The sequence below is a fragment of the Electrophorus electricus genome, chromosome 11 (genome assembly GCF_013358815.1).
Source record: "Electrophorus electricus isolate fEleEle1 chromosome 11, fEleEle1.pri, whole genome shotgun sequence".
Classification (NCBI taxonomy): Eukaryota; Metazoa; Chordata; class Actinopteri; order Gymnotiformes; family Gymnotidae; genus Electrophorus; species Electrophorus electricus.
The window spans coordinates 24,486,171-24,503,670 of record NC_049545.1 but is presented as its reverse complement, the minus strand read 5'-3'; the positions used below and the strand labels follow the sequence as shown (position 1 = coordinate 24,503,670).

Sequence of the window (17,500 nt, the reverse complement as noted above, 5' to 3'; positions counted from 1 at the left end):
AACCTTACATCCTTTTGCTCGTTCCTAGTGTTAGTCATAATCTTCACTTATAGACGAGGCATGGTTTGGTTTTGTCCAGGAAATAGCTGTATACCCCCCATCCACCCCCCCACCGAGCTGGTCTACCCTGATCCCACCCCCACCCCACCACCCGCCCAGTCATAGGGCTGTCATGTCCTCAGCCCCACCCTCCCAGACGCAGGGGTAGCAGCGTGGCATCACGTCCCACCCTCCCAGACGCAGGGGTAGCAGCGTGGCATCATGTCCCACCCTCCCAGAAGCAGGGGTAGCAGCGTGGCATCATGTCCCACCCTCCCAGAAGCAGGGGTAGCAGCGTGGCATCATGTCCCACCCTCCCAGACGCAGGGGTAGCAGCGTGGCATCATGTCCCACCCTCCCAGAAGCAGGGGTAGCAGCGTGGCATCACGTCCCACCCTCCCAGACGCAGGGGTAGCAGCGTGGCATCACGTCCCACCCTCCCAGACGCAGGGGTAGCAACGTGGCATCACGTCCCACCCTCCCAGACGCAGGGGTAGCAGCGTGGCATCATGTCCCACCCTCCCAGAAGCAGGGGTAGCAGCGTGGCATCATGTCCCACCCTCCCAGACGCAGGGGTAGCAGCGTGGCATCATGTCCCACCCTCCCAGAAGCAGGGGTAGCAGCGTGGCATCACGTCCCACCCTCCCAGACGCAGGGGTAGCAGCGTGGCATCACGTCCCACCCTCCCAGACGCAGGGGTAGCAGCGTGGCATCACGTCCTACCCTCCCAGACGCAGGGGTAGCAGCGTTTCATCACACCTCATCCTCCAAGCACAGGGGTAGCAGCGTGGCATCACGTCCCCCCCTCCCAGACGCAGGGGTAGCAGCGTGGCATCACGTCCCACCCTCCCAGACGCAGGGGTAAAGTGTGGCATCACGTCCCACCCTCCCAGACGCAGGAGTAGCAGTGTGGCATCACGTCCTCCCCTCCCAGACGCAGGGGTAGCAGCGTGGCATCACGTCCCACCCTCCCAGACGCAGGGGTAGCAGTGCGGCATCATGTCCCACCCTCCCAGACGCAGGGGTAGCAGCGTGGCATCACGTCCCACCCTCCCAGACGCAGGGGTAGCAGCGTGGCATCACACCTCATCCTCCAAGCGCAGGGGTAGCAGCGTGGCATCACGTCCCCCCCTCCCAGACGCAGGGGTAGCAGCGTGGCATCACGTCCCACCCTCCCAGACGCAGGAGTAGCAGCGTGGCATCACGTCCCACCCTCCCAGACGCAGGGGTAGCAGCGTGGCATCACGTCCCACCCTCCCAGACGCAGGGGTAGCAGCGTGGCATCACGTCCCACCCTCCCAGACGCAGGGGTAGCAGCGTGGCATCACGTCCCACCCTCCCAGACGCAGGGGTAGCAGCGTGGCATCACGTCCCACCCTCCCAGACGCAGGAGTAGCAGCGTGGCATCACGTCCCACCCTCCCAGACGCAGGGGTAGCAGCGTGGCATCACGTCCCACCCTCCCAGACGCAGGAGTAGCAGCGTGGCATCACGTCCACATCCAGACGAGGGTAGCAGCGGGCATCACGTCCACCCTCCCAGACGGGGTAGCAGCGTGGCATCACGTCCCACCCTCCCAGACGCAGGGGTAGCAGCGTGGCATCACGTCCCACCCTCCCAGACGCAGGGGTAGCAGCGTGGCATCACGTCCCACCCTCCCAGACGCAGGGGTAGCAGCGTGGCATCACGTCCCACCCTCCCAGACGCAGGGGTAGCAGCGTGGCCCACAGCTCCAGAGACACTGCAAGCCCAGACTTCTGCACTTACTGGCACGAGTGTTGAACTGGGAAAAGAGAGCAGTGGTAAACCTCCCAGTGAAGTGTTCGCACATTCATTAACAGGCTTAATTGAGTCGACTGCTATATTTCAGTGCCTGATTAAAGCGCACAGAAGCGAAGGGGAGGGAATTACATGAGAGAACATTGGTTTGGGGACCTTGATTTTCATCCATTGCAAGTTTATTAGAAGCAAAGCGTACATTTATTTAGTCACATTTCTCTGAAGATTCTTCAAATGAGGGAGGATCCATTAGCATTGCAATTAGTTCACTATGGAATAGTGTCTATGGAATTATGGAATAATCTATGTTCATTAGGGAATAGTGTCTACGGAATTATGGAATAATCCATGGTCAGTATGGAATAGAGCCTGTGGAACTTTGGAATAATCTATGGTCATTATGGAATGGTGTCTGTGGAATTATGGAATAAACTATGGTCACTATGGAATGGTGTCTGTGGAATTATGGAATAATCTGTGTTCACTATGGAATAGTGTCTGTGGAATTATGGAATAATCTATGTTCACTTTGAAATAGTGTCTGTAGAATTATGGAATAATCTATGTTCACTATTAGATTTAAGTGTTTTGTGTGAAGTAATTTATTTTGCCTTCTAGCAAGTGCAGAGGATGTCACCACCGAGCTGCAGGTTTTAGTGCCTCTCACTTCATGAATATGCATTTTAAGGAGTGCATAATTAAGGGATGAGGGTATGCAAATGAGGAGTACAAAAGTATGGGTAGAGGTTATGCAAATGAACAACCTGTGGAGATTTACTAAAATGAACAGAGTGGAAAAACTGTTTTTATACCAAAGAGAAACAGGTGTAATTACTTCACTCACACCATCTCACAAACAGTGCTGCAGTTATTGTCATCGAAATTGTCGACAGAAAAAAGGGTAGTTCACCAGAGAATTACTAATATAATAATAATAATAATAATAATAATAATAATAATAATAATAATAATGTCCTCCTGAAAAGGCACATTGGGCCAAATTCATGAAACCTACCGCCAGAGTTAACATTAATGGAAAACACACAGCTGTAACACATTAACATATTTCCTCATTCATAAATGTGATTTGCTGTTGTATTTTACCATTTGTGTGATATCTGGTGCTGCCACATTTTGTACAAATGTACGTAAAAGGCCCAATTTGGTCTGTTTGGAGTGAGCAGGATGGCAAACTTTGTAACTGCAACTACTAGGAGAACATGAACTTTACGTCTGTAATAGTAGTTGAACACAAAGAACTTTATATCTGTAGGATATATCTGTAGGATATTCCTTCATTTAGGAACATGAAGAACTTTATATCTGTAATAGTAGTTGAACACAAAGAACTTTATATCTGTAGGATATTCCTTCATTTAGGAACATGAAGAACTTTATATCTGTAATAGGACAACATGAAGAACTTTATATCTGTAATAGTAGGAGAACATGAAGAACTTTATATCTGTAATAGTAGGAACATGAAGAACTTTATATCTGTAATAGTAGGAACATGAAGAACTTTATATCTGTAATAGTAGGAGAACATGAAGAACTTTATATCTGTAATAGTAGGAACATGAAGAACTTTATATCTGTAATAGTAGGAACATGAAGAACTTTATATCTGTAATAGTAGGAGAACATGAAGAACTTTATATCTGTAATAGTAGGAGAACATGAAGAACTTTATATCTGTAATAGTAGGAACATGAAGAACTTTATATCTGTAATAGTAGGAACATGAAGAACTTTATATCTGTAATAGTAGGAACATGAAGAACTTTATATCTGTAATAGGAGAACATGAAGAACTTTATATCTGTAATAGTAGGAACATGAAGAACTTTATATCTGTAATAGTAGGAACATGAAGAACTTTATATCTGTAATAGTAGGAGAACATGAAGAACTTTATATCTGTAATAGTAGGAACATGAAGAACTTTATATCTGTAATAGTAGGACCTCAGATTGCTGTGACCTTTCGCCATAATAAATGCAAAATTAGGTATTACAGAGTAACAAAACTGTAAATAGGTACAGACTCAGGAGTCATGCTGCTCTACTGAGATTCAGAAGAAGTTGTGAACATCTACATCAGCTCTTCTTGGTAAAAGTAACAAATGCACTACTTTTTAAAGTTCTGTTTTAGCTTTCAGCCACTGGTCTCACGACTGGGGTTTGTCTGCCATCTCTCTCTTGGCAAGTCTTTAATATGCATGCAATCATTTGCATATCAATTTTGATTGGCTTTCACCTTGGGCACAGGTGAATTAAGTGCAACAGTAAGCTGACACCAGAGCTCTACGGTAACTTTATGAATAAGGATTAAATACCATGTCACACATTTTTGCATGGTGTAATGTGGTTACTGTCGAGTTTTATGAACCTAGCCCATTATATTGTCATTATTTAATGAAATGAAAGATGACATAGAAGCGTGAACATGGAGGAAGTGCACCTCTCCTGGCTCCTGGTTCACGCCAGCAAACAGACCCATCACCTGTCTCCACTCTCACTAGACCTTTACATGTAGATTTCATGACACGGCTGTATTTTAGTGTTATTTTGTTGTGTATGAAGTTCATCAAAACATTGTCTTCAGAATATACAGAAAAGACTTGGTATTGTTGTTAACATGCATTCTTTACTGTGACTAGATTTCTCGAGGTTGAATATTCTGTGAGGAACTACATTCGTGTGATTGGCTGATGTCTACTGGGGCTCTCACAGTGAGCAGGACTACTGTCATGTGATTGGCTGATGTCTACAGGGTCTCTGACAGTAAATAGGACTACTGTCGTGTGTTTGGCTCATGTCTGCAGGGTCTCTCACAATGAACAAGACTATTGTTGTGTGATTGGCTAATGTCTATGGGGTTTCTCATAGTGAATAGGTGCCAGCCAAACAGTTTGCATCCTGTATCAATGTCATTCAAATTTGAAATATGATGCTCGAATATTTTGCTCTCACTCATAATTAATTGAGCAGTTAATGTAACTGTTGGGTCAATTTATTTTCACACCTGGTAAATGGAGAGTAGGTAATCTTACCCCTAGACCTGGGATTTGATTAACTCTGATCTACATGCACTTCACTGATTGCTCAAGAAACATCTGTCACTAGAGATGTTTTTAATTGTACAGCTGCAGTGTATGTCTCCTGCTGTAATAGCTCATGAAAGACCATGTGGCCTTGAGACATGATGGAGCTGGAAGGAGCTAATGAATTCTAACAGATTCCATGATCTTTTTGCTCAAAGCCTCTGTGTGAAGCCCCCATGATTTGCGTCTCACAATAACACACCTCCAAGAACTCCACAGTGATCATTGAAGTATTCATGAATGCATTTGGACTGCTACATGTTGCTTTTATATGCCATGAACAGGGAGCAGAACCTTAGAGTACGAGCTGATCGCAGCTCCTCTGTGGCTCCTCTGTGGCTCCTCTGTGGCTCTCAGGGTATCTTCAGTAGAGCCTAATTTTCAGCATGATGTCATGATATAGAGTTCATCTCCTGTCTCTGTGACCTTCAGTCAAATAGCTCTGTGTGTGTGTGCGTGTGCGTGTGCGTGTGTGTGTGTGTGTGTGTAGGTCCCCTGTGATGGCTGGGGGGCTATTTGCTGTGAATCGTCAGTGGTTCTGGGAGCTGGGGGGCTACGACACTGGCCTGGAGATCTGGGGAGGAGAACAGTACGAGATCTCCTTCAAGGTGAGAGGCTGAGTGATCTGAACACACACACACACACACACACACACATGAGAGGCTGAGTGATCTGAACACACACACACACGTGAGAGGCTGAGTGTTCTGAACACACACACACACACACATGAGAGGCTGAGTGATCTGAACACATACACACACACGTGAGAGGCTGAGTGATCTGAACTCACACACACACACGTGAGAGGCTGAGTGATCTGAACACACACACACACACACACACACACACACACACATACAAACACACACAGGAAGAAATAAAAAGATCATCTGCTAATCTGTGAGTATGGCAGTATAATAGAATATGACCACTTCCTTTGCAGTGGTAGCTCAGTGGTGAAAGTACTCGACTTGTAATCGGAAGGCTCAAGCCCCTCCGCTGCCAGGTTGCCACGGTTGGGCCCCTGAACAAAACCCGTAACCCTCAATTACTCAAGCTTGTGCTCATCCATGATTGCAAGTCACTTTTGATCAAAGTGTCAGATAAACGCCATAAATGTAAATGACCAAAATGCATAATCTGCAAACCCTTGATTGGCTGTTCACTGAAATGTGTACCTGCATCTCTGGTCTCGGAAAACCAGATCTGAAACAGTGGTTCAGCCGGAGAGCACGGCCAACGTTTCCGGGAATCTGGGATTTATTACAAAATATGGTGGGAGTCTCAGTGTAATCTATGTGGACTAAAAGCATCCCACACAGCTCAGACTCAAGGCTCCAAGCACGGCGATTCACGCTTCTCCAGTGAACAAGAGAGACAGTAGGTTGTCACCTGAGGGGCACATCACCTGGCTGTGTTCACAACCCTCCCAGCAGAACAGGCAGTCCTGCCGAGCTTCCTCCCAAAATCATCCGTCTGTGTGATCCTCCGCCATGCCGATGCGAGTCGGAGAGCACGGGAGCTCTCTCTTCATCACCCGTGACAACACCTGCATTGAGTCTTCCTCCCCTCACATGCCTACAGTGAACTTTGTTATTGGAACACAGCCTTTTTTCCTCTTCTAGAAACCATGGCAACAGCAAAAATAGTACAGCCGCTCAATTGCCTCTGTTTTGTTTATATATATATATATATATATATATATATATATATACATATAATTTTTTTACTATTTTCTCATTTGCTGCTTTGCCAGTAACCTTGTGCCTTAAAATGTACAGATGGCTTTAAAATTTAACATATGTGCCATAGAAGTGAATCTTATGAATTGTGAAAAGTGTTGCTGAACTTTACAGTGGCAGCAGTAAGTCTCCAAGGTATATGAGAGCAGTCTGAGACGAAATGTGGATGTTTCAGGCCTGGCACGGCTCCATGTGCTGGTCAGTTGTCTGTTCCCCAAGTGCTGTCCATCTGTTTCGTGTGGGAGGCTTTTCAGAACTTCCCAATAATATCTGCTCCAGAACCCTGACTTCATCACACCTGCTGAAAAAAGACCAAGTGGATAAATGCGTGAAAATTATTCATAAAACCTCATTTGTTACATCCCACACACGTTTACGCTCGGAGGAGAGATTTCTGGGAGCTTTTTTTATTATATATTTTTCCTTGTAATGTTGTTGCTGGTGGTGCCGGAAAATTGCGTTTCCATATGGACGGGGCGTGTGAAGTCAGCGTGGTGGCCCAGTGGGGGAGAGACAGACAACGAGGATGAGAAGGACAAGGAGAAGAAGGGATGGAGCGAATGAAGAGAACACCCCCACCCCCACCCCCACCCCCACCCCCAATCCTGTTGTCCACGCCACCCAGCTCAGCCCAAACAAATCCACCCCCGAGAAGGACGAGTCTATAGAAAGTCACACATCAAAGGCACAGGCTACAGAAGCACCTATAGGCTCAAGTGATGAAAATACAGACCAAATCTGTTCAGAGAGAGCGAGGGAGAGAAAGAGAGAGAGAGAAACCAAAGGAAAAGGGCTTTCCCCCTCTCTGCTGTCAGCCAGTGGCTGTGTAATTGGTGCCTGTGGAGAGAACGGAGCTTGTTTTCAGTACATACACAGTGGAACAGTGCAAAGAGTCCTTACAGTACAAGGATGTATGTACAGCAACCTTTGGAAGTGGAGCGCACAGCCCTGCAGGAGAGCCGCACCCAGGCTGGCATCCTCACAGGGAGAAATTAAACACTGTGATGTCTCAATTCCAGAATGAAGAAAAGGAAGAGATTGAAAATATCAGTCTTGCTCTCATTCTGTGTGTGTGTGTGTGTGTGTGTATATGTGATTACTTCCCTCAGGTCTGGATGTGCGGGGGCAGTATGTATGATGTACCATGCTCCAGAGTGGGTCATATCTACAGGAAGTACGTGCCATACAAAGTGCCCTCAGGGACCAGCCTGGCCAGAGTGAGCAGAGGACCAGTACAGTTACACTCACCTCCACCCACATGGAGGCATAACACCACTCAGTTACATGATGTAACGTAACTATTTAACCCCTTACACCCCATGGTGTAACTGATCTGTTTAACCCCTTACACGCCATGGTGTAACTTATCTGTTTAACCCCTTACACGCCATGATGTAACTTATCTGTTTAACCCCTTACACCCCATGGTGTAACTTATCTGTTTAACCCCTTACACGCCATGGTGTAACTTATCTGTTTAACCCCTTACACCCCATGGTGTAACTTATCTGTTTAACCCCTTAGACGCCATGGTGTAACTTATCTGTTTAACCCCTTACACGCCATGGTATAACTTATCTGTTTAACCCCTTACACGCCATGGTGTAACTTATCTGTTTAACCCCTTACATGCCATGGTGTAACTTATCTGTTTAACCCCTTACACGCCATGGTGTAACTTATCTGTTTAACCCCTTACACGCCATGGATGGGTTCATTCTCTCTTTTCCCTTTTTTGTAACTAGCATTATAACCTTTAAATCAGTTTCAGTGCACTTACTATTACAGCAGATACTGAATAATATAAATTCAGATTAACTTCTTAAACTTCAGGATTATTATTTAATCCTACAGCATGTAGTTGAGTTGCTACCAGGAATTAATCAGTTACTCCATTAAAATTAATATGAACGATACATAGTTACAAGAGTAAGGAATGAGAGTCTGGCCTCAGCTGCAGTTCCTTGTAGTGTAAGACATTACTGGAGCTTTACTGGTTCTTTACTGGTTAAGATGGAGGTAAGTGCCCACTTATACTGGGCTGTCAGCCATTCCGAGTGCCGTTCGACTGTACACTGACACCCAGTCAGACAGCCCATGTCAGACCCCCACTGAACCACACTGAAAGCACACAGTACACCAAGCAATAACACCATCAGATAACAGCTGCAAAGACAGAGCAGAGTGCATGTGTGTGTGTGTGTGTGTGTGTGTCTCGGGTACGCGCTTAAGCACCCATGTGCCTTGACACTTACTCAGTCATGTACTTCATTATGTGGAGTTATGATTGTGTCTTAGGCGTTCAGCCCTGCAGTGTTTGCACATCCACACACATGTACAGCAGAGAGAAAAGATTTTCCATTCATTTCTCTCTGCTGACCTGCCCATTTACTCCAGTGCTCAGTTCATATAATTTTGTGACTCTCTCTGTCTTCTGTAGATTCTAGTTCTGTTTGTCTGCAGACTTTCTCTGAGCGCAATAATACAAGCTGCCATGTTAGAATACACCAGAAGCCTCTGCAACTCCCAGATCTCCTTGTATGAGTCTTCACACCAGCGTTAAAGTTCTCGTGGAGATTTGGCAGAGCGCTGATTAACCCACAGCACTGATTTGCCTTATGTAACCAGTACTCAGTAATGGGATTAGAATCCACTGGAACCAGTACCCAGTAATAAGATTCTGATTCCATCTCAGCAGTATCCATTGGAACCAGTACCCAGTACTGAATAATGGTCTATTGGCATATGAACAGTAAATTATGACAGTATTAAAAGGGATGTTGTCATATGGGTGTGTGGACACATTACCACAAAATTCTGTGCATGAGCAGTGGTGCGCTGAAGATGGTAACAGCGTTTGTGAGCAGAAACAGTGATGTGGGTGCAGACAACGCTGGGAGGTTATTAATGATGGATGCTGCAGCAGCCTAGCTGTGCTAAGACAGCTCATGGCTTCATCCCGTTAATAATGCATAGCACCTGCGGGAGCCAGCGCTTCTGGAACCTGGTGTAGCTCTTCCCCGGCATGGTTTATGACAGTATGGGCGGAGCTTCTGCATCTCTACAGGCACTTAGCTTATGGCAGCTCAAAACCAGTGATCTTTGGTCCCTGGCCCACACCTCTGTGTACGGCCTCTTTGCTCATATGAACATTTGGCTTTTATGGTGTCTGTTCAAGCACACAGGAAACAGTAATGAGAGTTGGGGAGAAAAACCACGACAGTCCCTAGGAAGGAGGAGAACAGAGAGACACCTGCTAACCAGTGAATTCGTGTGCTTCATTTTGTGTGACAGGTTTTGTGTCTCTGCCTTTTCTCTCTCTCTCTCTCGCTCTCTCCCAGAACCTGAAGCGAGTGGCAGAGACATGGATGGATGAGTACACTGAATTCATCTACCAGCGCCGGCCCGAATATCGTCACCTCTCCACGGGAGACCTGACCACACAGAAGGAGCTTCGCAAACATCTCAAATGTAAAGACTTCAAATGGTACATGAATGCAGTGGCCTGGGACCTGTCCAAGTACTACCCACCTGTGGAGCCTCCACCCGCAGCCTGGGGAGAGGTGGGTGCACCCAACTACAGCACCACCCGGGAGAACGCTGGTTAAAACCACCTCAGACACACACGCACACACACACAACCACAGCACTACCCGGGAGAACGCTGATTAAAACCACCTCAGACACACACGCACACGCACACACACACAACCACAGCACCACCCGGGAGAATGTTGACTAAAACAGTTTATCAGGGAAAAAAAAGTGTGAATGTGCGTTAAAACAGAAGAGGAGTGTGGTAATACTCTTCTTCCTTTGTCCTGCTGTGAGGTTTGGGATCCAAATATGCATCCTTCTAGCCATCTCACAAGGAATCAAAGTTTTATTTGAAAAAAGAAACACTTTCTTGTTACTACAAATGCTTCTCAGTATCGCACATGTGGTGTTTTTAAACACCAGATAAACTGTTTTTATTTTGAGTAGCATATGTCTTGCATGTCTAGCGCGGATAGGGATGTAAACATTCGCAGACTCAGTAATGGATCGATGCAGAGGGTAAAACAGAGAGTTCTTCGTGTGAGCACACACGCGTCTAAATTACCACGACTCAAGTTCTGCCCCTCGACACAGGCTTGTCATGCCCCTCACTATTACTGCGTACTTGGACTCCTCATACTGCGTCTTCTCCTCATTTACATAATAAAGGCAATACAGCTTTCCGGGGATGGTTTGTTTTAGTTACACATCTAGACAGTACAGTTCTTCTGTCAGTTCTTCCGGTGTGTGTGTGTGTGTGTGTGTGTGTGTGTGTTCATGCAAGTGTGTGGGTGGGTGTAGGAGAAAGACCATGTGCACTTGCTTACAGATTTATGAGACATACTGCAGGCCGTGATATGATGTATTTTTCATGGCAGAGCAGGTGTTAGTTCTCTCTTACACACATTCATGAATACTCACTGACATCCAAAAATCACCACCATTGTTTCAATTATTGATTCAATTACTGATTCAGTTACTGATTTGCAGCTGGTAAATGCTCCACATCTGTGTGTCCTGTCACTGTGGATCCTGACCCACTGTAATGTGCCATGTACAGACCAGACTAAGGTGGGGGCAGAATGCATGGTCCTCTGCAGCTCTGCCACTTTACCCCGGGCAGGGGTAGAGCTGTGCTTGGTATGCATGCCATTGTTTCCTGTCTTCTATGTGTTTTTCACCAGGTCTTTTTAATCATCGCCGACAGATGTGCATTATAGACATCAGACCATAATGAATTCCTTCAGGGAGTGACCGTTTTCCCTCCACCGCACTCACTTAGCTGCAGCTGGAGATGGTGAATAATAACTTTGAAATGTAATTAATTTCACATCAGATTTAACTGGTGTGCTGGCACTCAGTCTAAGGCCTGCTGGGGCTTCCTCTATGGCTGAAGGAAGCAACAGGGGCCAGATGCTTCTAACCTCCACCTGCTCCGCCCACTCCATCTGCTCCACCCACTCCACCTGCTCCACCAATCCACTTGCTATTCCCACTCCACATGCTCCGCCCATTCCATATGCTCCGCCTACTCCTCCTGTGCTTCCACTCCACCCGCCTCCGCCCACTCCGCATGCTGCGCGCGCTGCACTCTCACCTCAGAGAAGCACCTGTGTACTGGCCCCCTGTGCATTAGAGCGGGAAAATAGATGGCTAAAGGATGGACTGTATGGGGTGGACGTGGGGAACAGCGCGGTAAACACCTCCATTCCTGAGGTGGGATGGCAGTCATTTGTCTGTCAGGCCGATACGCCACCTCACCCTGGCAGGCCGTCTGCCACCCGGCCTAATGTGTTACACAATAATGGCACTGCCATCCATGTAGGTGGGGGGGGGTGAGAGAGGGAGAGAGGGAGAGGGAGGCAGAGAGAGAGAGAGAGAGAGAGAGAGAGAGGGAGAGAAGGAGGTCAGAACACAGTACTATAGTAAACATGTACTATAGTAAACATATTGTACAGGACTATAGTAAACAGGTCAGAACACGGTACTATTATAAACATATAGTATAGCACTATAGTAAACAGGTCAGATAGCCAATGTCACACATGAACACACACACACACACACACACATTCCCAAACACACACAAAGTTACACAGCTTATCTCCAGTCTCCATCCCTCCAAACCTCTCAGTCTTCACTAATCTCATGGATCAGCGCCCAAGCACACACACAAAGGAATGAAGATAGCAGCACCCACCAGAAAGCACAAGGCATTTTTATTCTAACATTTATTTGTTAGAAACACCTTGTAGGTGTACAATTAGAAATTATAGCCCATCTGTTGTGATCCAAAGCAATTTGTTTTAAATACCTCCAACTGTGCATGCCTGTGTGTGTTTGTGTGCAGATATATATAGGAGCTGTGGTGTTGTTTGCTTTAGTGTATGACCACCCCTAAGAGCACTTTTTACATTTTTTGAATTAGAGGTTCATCACTAATTATGTGACTTTTCTCAGCATGTGTGTGTGTGTGTGTGTGTGTAGTGTGTGTCAGGGAGTGTATATGAGTAGGTGGCTGTGGGTGAGTGGGTTTGTGTGTGTGTGTGTGTGTGTGTGTGTGTTTGTGTGTGTGTGTGTGTGTGTGTGTGTGTGTGTGTGTGTGTGTGTGTGTGTGTGTGTGTGTGTGAATGAGGGACAATTACTACAGTATGTGTTTTCATTCATTTACAGCAAATAAGAGCAGCTCTGTGTATTACTGGTGCCTGAATTCTTCCAGAGTGTCTGAATGCTCAAGAGAATGAAAAGAGTCGTGTTTGAATGTTTGAGTTCAACACAGGATAAATACATATATAACAGACTGGGTGTGGTGTTGGGATAAATACATATAACAGACTGGGTGTGGTGTTGGGATAAATACATATATAACAGACTGGGTGTGGTGTTGGGATAAATACATATATAACAGACTGGGTGTGGTGTTGGGATAAATACATATATATTTGAGCAAGGTTTCTAGACACACTGCTTCACATTATCACATTAAATCATCTGAATCCAGACCACCTTAAATCATCTGCACCCAGACCACCTTAAATCGAATGCACCCAGACCACCTTAATGTCTGGCTTTGTTAGTATGCTAGAAAGGTCATTTCAGTCGCAGGAAATATGTCACTCATCTGAGGGAGCCCATAAGCGGGGGAGGGAGAGCAGACCTGCTGATAATGGACCAGAAAAGACATTTAATGTGTTTTTTTTAACCTCAGCAACAAATAACAGCTTTGAGGACAAAGGCAGAGAAGCAGAGGTCTGTGTTGTTCTGGCCTCTGTTCACGGTTCATGTTGCTTGTTTGGCATTGAGTCAGGACCACTTTCCCATTTCAGGTCTTCATTTTGGAACGTGACACACCGCAAACAGGGAGTCGTGGCTTCTGCCTGCAGCTAACCAGGAGCACTAATGTTTCCTTTTAGTGCCGGCGTGAGACAGAGAGACAGAGATGGCCATTTCAGACATAATTCAGACCGTAAAAGCACGGACATTGTGCAAAAGGGTGCTAGCATCTATTATAACTGTTATTATTATTAGTTTACTGTGTGAATGGTTCCGGGCGGGGACATGCCGGATCAGAGCTGCTATGAGAGATGAAAGGAACAAGGTGGTTTATGTTTTTTATATTTTTCTTAATAAACACTTTGCAAGTTCAGACGACACGGTGGGTTAGTGGAGTTGGAGGAGTGAAAGCAGCACGCAACCAGACGTTTGCAGCACGGACTCGGAGGAGCGCAGGAATACGTGCACCTGCTGCCCTCCTCATTAGGGACACGGTACTGATCGGACCTCGTGCTCCCAGAACAGCCTTGGTTCTCCATGGCAACACCAAGTGGTGGAAGCGTTCTTTTGAGTATTCGGTCCAGATTGACATGATTGCGTGGTATTAGAGGAGCGAGTGTGTCAAGGAAAAGTTCCTCATACCATTACACGGCCTGAACCGCTGACACAAAGCATGTTGGACACGTCTGGCCTAGCAGAAACTGTGAGTCATCAGACCAAAGTTTTTCCAGTTTTAACTGTCCAGTTTGGCCGAGCACACTGTAGTCTCAGATTCCTGCCCCTGGCTGACAGGAGCAGACCCTGGCGTGGTCTTCTGCTGTAGTCCAGCTCCAGGCTACAGGTTGAGTTCCTGTAGGCTTCCTGTCAGACAGAGCTGTTCCATCAACCGATTTTATCATTTGTATGTAATTTTAATGTAAAAGTTGTACAAAATCAAAACTACAATAACAATGATCACACTAAAAGGAGAAATAGCTGGTATAGGGGTTTTTGTTTCAATTTGTTAAGCTCTACATGACTTTGTGTATTGTGCTGCTGCCATGTGTTAGTCTGATTGGATAATTACAAAATGAGCTGATATACAGGCTGATATATACTCCTCTAAACTCTTCAATACTCCTTTATACTCTTCAATACTCCTCTATACTCTTCAATACTCTTCTGTACTCTTCTGATCAAGCGGCAGGTATTGAATAATAAAAGGTGTTAACCATTCACACTTCTGTCATAGGAGTAGTAGAATTACATTATATGCGTATAAACAAATTCTGCCTCATTTTCCGTCCGCATATAGATATGTCTCCAGTTAATGGAGTTTCTCAGTGTAGTTTATACAACATAAATAAATGCATATTGCATATGTTGGATATTCTACTATGGTTCTGCTCCCCTCTCTCAATAGGTATGTGTTTGTGCATGGGTGTGGGTGTGTGTGTGTGTGTGTGTGTGTGTGTGTGTGTGGGTGTGGGTGTGGGGGGGTGTGTGTGTGGGTGGGTGGGTGGGTGTGTGTTTGTGCATGGGTGTGGGTGTGTGTGTGTGGGTTTATGTGTTTGTGTGTGGGTGTGGGTATGTGTTTGTGCATGGGTGTGTGTGTGTGTGTGTGTGTGTGTGTGTGTGTGTGTGTGTGGGTGGGTGGGTATGTGTTTGTGCATGGGTGTGGGTGTGTGTGTGTGGGTTTATGTGTTTGTGTGTGGGTGTGGGTATGTGTTTGTGCATGGGTGTGTGTGTGTGTGTTTGTGTGTGTGTGTGTGTGGGTGTGTGTGGGGGTGCATGGGTGTGTGTGTGTGTGTGTGTGTGTGGGTGGGTGGGTGGGTGGGTATGTGTTTGTGCATGGGTGTGTGTGTGTGGGTGGGTGTGTTATGTGTTTGTGCATGGGTGTGTGTGTGTGTTTGTGTGTGCGTGTGTGGGTGTGGGTGGGTGGGTGGGTATGTGTGTGTGTGTGTGTGTGTGTGGGTGGGTGTGTGTGGGGGTGTGTGGGTGGGTGGGTGTGTGTGTGTGTGTTGCCCCAGGATCTCTACACAGTGTTCATGCATTATTGAGCTCGTATATCACATCAGGCACCACACCTGAATGCCTTCGCAATAATCAGGCAAATGAGAGCATGAAAAACTCTTGAGAAAGAGCAAGACAGTGAGAAGACATTCCAGATGTTCTGACCTGCTCACCTTCCCGGAGTGATGGCTGGCTGCCTGGCAGCGACTCTTCCTCCCTTCAGAATGATGAAGACTGTGGATTTACAGCACTGTGTACTGGACCAGCTCGTCCTGTAACCACGGTTACGACTTCAAACTGGCTCCTGAAAATTTGGATGTGGCAGCACTCATCGTGAATCTCTGTGGTCAGCGGTTGCCAGCACTACTGCTGCCATGGTGATCTTCACACTAGGGTGCCTGCCAATAACACTGAGTGGACCCGGGCACTTCCTGAGCGCTGAGTCAATATTTAAATATTTAAATGAGGTATTCTTGTTTTTCCACTGAGTCCCTTGAGAGGTTTGGTGGTTGGGGATGCGTGGACCTTCAGCACACAAAAGAGAAAAGTGAAACTTGGAGCAGGTGCTCTGGACGCCACGCAGCTGAACATCTGGTCGTCATACCAGACTGGGAACAGTGACCGTAACCTCTCACACACTGATGTGATGCAATCAGCATGGGAACACAGGTGTGGATGTGAGGACCAGTTAGATGAACCTCACAGCTGTAGCCTGCTGGGAAGCACATGCAGCAGGTATTTCTGGGTTTTTATGTGTAGTAAGCTTTGTGACAGCAGCTATTCTATCTATCTATCTATCTATCTATGGCTATAATGTTCTATAAAGGACTTTTAGTACACTGCATATGTAATCACTGTGAGAACACTATTCACTCATTCTTGTTTTAATTTGTTTTACATGTAACTCAAGTGATAATGTAAAAATTAACACTTGAGTTGTACAATAAAACTAATTATTGAAATATTTAAATGTTTACCATTGATGTGACACTGAATGGTCATTTACAGTGAAGACAGTATTTAGGCAGCCTTTGTTTCTCCAACCCCAGATTAAGACTAGAACATGACTAGATCAAGACTAGAACAAGATTCGAACAAGACTAGACCAAAACTAAAGACTAAATCTCATGTCAGAGGTGGTGTGTTCTGCAACACAGTTATATGAGTTGATGAGCAGTTCCCATCATACAGTACCAGTACTATTCTCATCATGCAGTACCAGTACTATTCTCATCATGCAGTACCAGTACAGACCAGTACAGTTCTTATCATACAGTGCTTACACTTGGGTGTTGCTGGTCTACACTTGGGTGTTGCTGGTTTGCGGATGCCACTCTTCAGCCAACAGTCTGCATGAATGTGAATTTCTTGCATAACAATGATTTTCAGAAAAGATTTAAAAGTAAATTATGTATGTGAGGGGTTTAATGAAAGCCATAAGGTGTAATGTTCGTGATAACCACATTAAGATTTATAAATATAACCACGTGTGATTAATTTTTATTAGCACATTATTTTGAAGTTTACTCCAGGAAAAAAATACACACTAGACTTATTTGAGGAAGTTTTGTTTTCCATACAACAGAAAACATTTTAGTTTTTCTCACTTAAAATTTTTTAAAACAACATATAAAAACCTCCATACCCCCGGAATCTTGTTCAGAACAGACTGCGATTTCTCATTCTTTTATGCAAATTGCAAACATTTTAGCACACCTGCACAACTATTCATCATTAGCACACTTACCTGGTAGGTACATCCCACTGCCCCCAGCTGGTCACGTATAGCTCTGCTCTCCAAAACAGGAGAATATCCTTCATTGTTTAAGTCATCATACACAATAGTTCACTTCTTTGTCAAATTCAGGCAGCCATATGTTGGAGTTTATAGATATTATGTCTGCTAAACTTACCTGTCACGTGAATCTTGATCTTTACTAATGAATGCTGAGTTTTTTACATTTTCCATTTCTTCATGGCATTTAGCAGACGTTTGTGTCCAGAGTGACTGACTAATTTCTTACGTCTCA

General features: G+C 45.6%; 1 protein-coding gene across 3 annotated transcripts in view; it reads left to right on the top strand.

Annotated features, from left to right (window-relative positions):
- Positions 1–17,500, top strand: part of galntl6 (polypeptide N-acetylgalactosaminyltransferase like 6) — a 154,604-nt gene that overhangs the window by 131,722 nt on the left and 5,382 nt on the right. For all 3 annotated transcript variants that reach the window (XM_035531306.1, XM_035531305.1, XM_035531307.1), the window contains exons 8-10: positions 5,414–5,531; positions 7,778–7,885; positions 10,010–10,231. In XM_035531306.1, the coding sequence (XP_035387199.1) occupies positions 5,414–5,531; positions 7,778–7,885; positions 10,010–10,231 (448 nt within the window). The remainder of the gene's footprint in view (positions 1–5,413; positions 5,532–7,777; positions 7,886–10,009; positions 10,232–17,500) is intronic.